General features: G+C 42.4%; 1 protein-coding gene across 1 annotated transcript in view; it reads right to left on the bottom strand.

Moving 5' to 3' along the window:
* Window positions 1-223: 223 nt before the first annotated feature.
* The window catches only part of MED23 (mediator complex subunit 23), a 39651-nt gene continuing 33560 nt past the window's right edge, over window positions 224-6314 (bottom strand). The window contains exons 25-28 of the mRNA XM_080283367.1: window positions 4039-4205; window positions 2285-2438; window positions 1849-2031; window positions 224-737 (exon numbers count right to left, since the gene is read on the bottom strand). Of these exons, the coding sequence (XP_080139493.1) occupies window positions 363-737; window positions 1849-2031; window positions 2285-2438; window positions 4039-4205 (879 nt within the window). The 3' untranslated portion in view covers window positions 224-362. The remainder of the gene's footprint in view (window positions 738-1848; window positions 2032-2284; window positions 2439-4038; window positions 4206-6314) is intronic.

Below are 6314 nucleotides of genomic sequence, written 5' to 3'. Positions count from 1 at the left end.
CAACAACTACTCAGAGTCACCAGTGTGGGCTTTGTGCTAGCCTTACTGACTTCATCAAAAATAAAGTTAAATCCCTGCTAAATGAAAGAATTCAAAAATAACATTCAAAAATAACAACTGAATTACTAAAAAATAGTATGATGTGGTGTACACAACATAAAGGTGCTAGAGAGAGACACCTTCAAGAGGTCGAGCTTGTACAACTAGGTGGCTCTGCTGCTCTGTAATATAAATGTCCTTCAACTTCCTCCTTATCCCCTAAAAAGAAGGATGCTGGACTGCAGAAGGGTAATGTGGGCTTGTACTCCACAGGGTTCACATCCAGATGTGTCTGGGGCCAAAACAACAAGATCATATAACGTTCAAGATGTGCTGACAGGCGAGGCATCTCGAAGGAGTGATGCCAGACTGGATGCTGCCCCAATGGTGCCATGGCTTGGCGATGCTGCTACAGCCCCCACTGCCCCTGTTCCACCCACTCCAGTCAGGCTCACACCAGGCCCCAGACTGCTTATGCCTGACCCAGATGACCCCAGGACTGGTGCTTCCCCAGCTCCAGTTCCACTTTGACCTGCAGTGCTATTAGTGCTGTTGGTGGTAGGTGTGTTGTTGTTAGTATTGCTGGTGGTGGCAGTGCTGGTTGTAGTGGTAGTACTGCTTGTGGTAGCAGTGCTTACTGAAGAGCTGCTGCTCACTCCAGGGGTGCTGTTGCCTCCTGGAGTATTACTTGCATTATTCTGAAAAAAGTAAAGAAAATTTTACATACCAAAACAGCCTCATTGACAATGTGTAATGAAGTATATACAGACAGCCACAGCTCTCAGTGTGTTACCATGTACAGTAATTTCTTGCTATACTTTTAAACTGGAAGGGTTAGATAAAGCCTCCATTAACCCTTTCTTTACTGGAGCTGAATACAATTGCTGAATAAAAATAGTTGCCATTAGTCTGATCAAAATGGAAAAAACATCACTGTAAAATGGTAAAGAAAAACATAAGTACTGTAGCTATATATGGTACTGTACCACAGGACTTTAACATGTTTACTCTCACCTGACAAAGATCCCCAACCCCTTTAAGCTTAGCTGATGTCCAAGTATAGTCAAACTGGTGGATTGATTTTGACTAGTAACCACTAAAGCTCATTCCTACCTCATAACTAAAGACCATATTCTAAGTGGCACTGGAAGCTTCAATGCACCAATTCCTTGGTAATATATTTTCCATACTTCTGTACATCTTAATCTTCAGGTGTATGTTATTCATATTATTTAAATATCGGCACAGTTTGCATCAGCAACATAAACAAGGACACTGCAGTGTACAGCAATATATATCCCTCAAGAACATATTACAAAATTTTCAAAGCCACTCTGAATATGTTAAGGCTCTTCCAATCTAAAGCAACATCAACTTAGTATTCCAGCTGTGGGAGTGGCCCAGTTCCATCAAGTATAGATGGGGGAGGCGGTGGCTGAATCGGTAGAGAGGCGGTCTGCAGTCCTGATGGACCCAGGTTCGAATCCCGGCTGGGGCAGGGAACAGTTTAAGGATTTGAATTTCATTAAAAGCAGACTTTCCTGATCTACCAGATGACCCGCCGACATGTCGCAAAAATACCCCCACTAATACCAATACACCAGTCCTGTATGAGACAGCCCTAGCATGTATTCAATATGGATGGTGGGTGTTAGCGCCGAAGTGGTGACATGTGGAGGTGTAGGAGGACTACTGGGCCTTGGGATAGGCTACTGCCCCCGAGATATAGGCCCTGAAGCCTTTGCCCAGAGTCGGACACATAAAAAAAAAATAAATAAATAAAAAATAAATAAAATAAAATATAATAACCTCAATCGTATCCAAGTTGAGGTGTGTAATGAAGCGAAGGCGGCGCTGGAGAGCTGGGCGTAGCCCTCGGATGATACCCTCTAAGTCAGTCTTGATGGAGTCTCCAGTGAACATGTACTTGATGTGGTACAGCATATCACACACTGGGTCCAAGTATTTCAGCTCTCCTACACTGCGATCCACCTGAAAAAAGAACATGTTGACATGTACTTTTCAATCTGGTAATGTACTGAAATACTTTTTCATCATGTACCTGATGTGACACAGTATATACACTGGGTCCAGATATTTCAGCACTTCACACTGCAATCCACCTGCCAAAATAATAAGCACTGAAAACATGCCCAACAGACAATATAGTTAACAATGACCATCTTAAAAAAAACTGAGATGCACAAAAAACATTGTTAAGAAGCACATGGTAACTAGTACATACCTTAGCAAGTGCTTCATAAAGTTCAATGGTGACATCAAAAACTTTGCGTGCCAGCTCTGTGTTGAAGCGCTGGAGGAAGGGTCCCACTAGGTGACACACCACCACCAGCTGCTCCTCTGTTGCCAACACTGGCCGAATCCGCTCACGCATCAACCTCAAGAAGAAGCATTAGATTTAAGCCTTTCAGCTGCCAGGTGGTCTAGTGAATTAAAATGCTCGAACCAGATGTTCTACTTTGCAGCACTTATTCATGGTGAAATACAAACCTCTTATAAGAGTAAACATTTGGTTTCTACATTTTGTAATTACTAAGCCTGGTACCCGAAGTCAATGGTCATTATTTTTGTATGAAATGTATCTGTGTCTGTCTGTCTATGTCAAAAACTCAAATATCAGAAAGTCCTGACTGTAGACGGAAAAGTTATTAATAAAAGTTTTTTAGAGTCACAACCTGAGTTCACATGTCACTCAACCAGCATTGGAAGTCATCCAGGATGGATACAGAAGAGTCAAGATTTCATCTAACAGTATTATTACAGTCTATCTGGCTCACAGATGATGGGCAGTCTTGTTAACAACACAGTATTAATTTCATAATCATTCATCATCATCCGGACCTCCTTTCCCACCCTACAGCAGGGTGAGGAGTAGCAATGTCTGGACAGTTCAAATATGCCCAATCCAATGAGCCACGCTTACATTCATTCACCATTCAAGCCTCCAGAATCCTGGCTCTATCTGATATGCCAAAAACATTCACCACATTTTGTAGCTTCGCATAAACGTATCTGATAGAATCAGTCCGGATGCGGTCACGTTAGAAAGGGGTGCCAAATCCCTGATCACATGCTTCTCACAATATTCAACCAGCCAGCTCGGCTCTTGTCACTTTCCTAGCCTCACCGACTTCCAAAGCTCTCTTCCTCACACACTCATCCACCATATCCCTCCACCTTCTCCTTGGCCTACCTCACCTCCTCCCTCCTTCAAATTCACTCCGAGATACCTCTTTTACCACTCTATTGTTATCCATTCTCTAAACATGATCATATCACCTCAGTATGCTCTCTGCAATTCTGGTGTCCACAGACTTCCTCACTCCACATCTTTCACAAATCACATCATTTCATATCCTATCCACTCTCTGTACTCAACATACATTCCTCAGCAGTCCCATCTCCACTGTTCTCACTCTTGGCTTTTAATTTTCATGCCACACCATAGTTTCACATCCATATGTTAAAGCTGGCGCTAACTCTCCTTCATGTAAGCCTCGTGCAGCTCAAGCCTCTGTTTCTTATCATGGCCTTCATCGCACCAACTACTTCCCTTCCATGCATCACTCTTCTTTCCACTTCTTTTGCACATTTTCCTCTCTTTTCTATCACTGTACCCAGGTATTTGAACTCTCACCAATTCCAGTCTCACTCCATTGACTGTAACATCGCACTGGGAGTCACCTTCCCTCTCAATAACCATCACTTTACTCTTTTCTACATTTACTCTCAAAGCTTGATGCTCTAGACATCAGCAAAACTCTGCACTAGCCTACCAAGTTCTTGTCCAGTATTTGCAAGTAGTACTGCATCATCGGCATACAACAAATTTAAGATATTCCATCCATCACCATTCATTACCAACACCATCCCCCTCTCCATTACTCGTGTTTTTACACGCAGTAAGAACTCTGTATAACTGGAAGAAATCATATATTGAGATACAAGGTACATCTATGCAGGCACAGATTAACTTACTGTGGGATCCGACCCACTTGTCCATAGGATGCATGGTGCCAGAATGAGTGAGCAAGTGCCAGAGTAAGAGCAGGAGTGAGGTCACAAAGGGATGGCTGCAGCTGCTCAAGATTCAGTAAGGTGAATGGATCCAATGTTCCTCCTCCAGGGCATGAAAGGATTGGGCTCTGTAACATTATAGCAGTTACCAGATGTTACTCTCTTTAAATCTTCTAAACATACACACATCAGTACAGGTAATACATGGTTTTGCTTGTGAGGTGAAACCAGGATTCTGAGATCCTGAATAATGTGTGAATAAGTATGTGGCCCCATTCAGAGGGCATGCGCTTTGATAGTTCTACATAAGCTCTTTTTTTTTTTTTCTTTCTTTTTTTTTTTTCCCCCTCCAGGTTCTGCTTCATCCCATACTTAGGAGAAAGAGGAAGAGAGAGAGAGAGAGAGAGAGAAAAAAAGTCAGGATGATGCTGATAGTGAAAAAATCCACTAAGTACAGTATAGCAGTATAGCTATTATCATAATGACCTCTTCTCCCAACCAAACATGGTGTGAGCTTGTACAAACATACATGACAGGTGAATAATTATTTGCAACTTGTCAATTCACTCAACATGCTTGTATATGCACAAAAAAGTAGCTTCACGGTAGGAATAATTTCCAAACGGACACTAATTTTGTGTCCTGATACAAGTGGCAAAGTTCCCTGCCTAAGAATAAATAACTGGGTGCTTATGTCAGTATCTCACAAATTCAGTGGTAGACAGTTAGCTACTACAAGAGAAAACAGATCAAATAATAATTACTCTGCCTACCCAGGAAAGTGACTCACCATGTCTCTTGACAGTATCACATTTCCATTGTTCAACTTGCATCTGGTGTTGTTTCAGAATTATTTGAGTCAGCATCATCACTTACACCATATTATTAAGCAATGAATTTTTTGTCTCCATACTCATAATTCTACTGCAGTACAAAAAAAAATAATAATAATAATAATAAATCTCTATCTATCTATCTATACACTTAGGCTGCTTCCCCCTAAAACAGAGGGGTAGCCGAGACAGGATGACACTCCCAATTTACTCATTCACACACACACACAAACATTTTCTCGTATCTTAGCCCCAAGGGGAAAAGGGACAGATCCTCGTCGCATCACACCAACCGAGGGTCAACTGCGTAATGCAATCAGCAACATCTGCAGCAGGGCCTGACAGGAGAGGTAGTTCTCCCCTGCCACATCATAATGGACCCATCCCCTTACACACACCTGACCAGACCAAATGTGGGAGAATATCCCCTCAGGGCCACGTCACCATTTGTTCATTTACAATTTCTCTCCAGTCATCCCTATCGTGCACAGCCACTCTTCCTTGCTCTACAGACATCCCTCTCACATCTAAAGCACTCTTCACACATTCCATCCAGCCTATTTGTGGTCTTCTTCTCAGCCTTACACCTCTCACATCCAATCCAGTTATTTTTCTTCACCAATCGCTTTTCATCCATTCTCCTGATATGCCCAAACCACTGCAACACTCTGTTCAACTTGTTCAGCCATCTCTAGCATAACTCCAGTTCTCCTTCATTGTTTCTCACTCGATCCATGTGCGTTACTCCACACATATTCCTCAGACACCTCAATCTCCCTTACATTCAAACTCTTCCTCTCTGCTACACTCATATTCAATGTTTCAGCCCCATATAACGTACTCGGTACCACTACATCCTCATACAGCCTTCTCTTTACACCCATCCTATGCGAACAACATCTAAACACCATTTTCATTCCTCCTAGAACCTTTCCTACTTCATTCATTCTAAACTTCACCTCTACATCTATTCTTCCATTCACAGCAACATGTGACCCTAAATACTTGAAACACTCAATCTCCTCAAGCAACTCACCATTCAAAACTACATTCATCCTCCTACTATCTACCAACCTCGTACACTTCATCACTTTACTCTATTCTCAATTTCCTCCTTTCACACACCCATCAAAACTCCTCTACCAACTGTCTCAAGTTCTTCTCCGAATCAGCCACCACTGCAGAATCATCCGCAAACAGCAGCTGATCAGATTCTACTATCTACCATCAGCATTAACCAGACTCAAACCTCCAGCTAACATTCTCGCATTCACCTCCCTTACGACATCATCCATATAAATATTTAACAACCAAGGTGACATCACACATGCCTGCCGCAGCCCCACTCTCACGAGAAACACTCACAGTATTTCCCACTCTTACATTGCTCTACTATCTACATAA

This window comes from Coenobita brevimanus, chromosome 97 (assembly GCF_032717465.1).
Source record: "Coenobita brevimanus isolate Jiangsu-jjx chromosome 97, ASM3271746v2, whole genome shotgun sequence".
NCBI lineage: Eukaryota > Metazoa > Arthropoda > Malacostraca > Decapoda > Coenobitidae > Coenobita > Coenobita brevimanus.
Note: the sequence above shows the minus strand (reverse complement) of the source record. Positions and strands in the feature narration are given on the sequence as shown.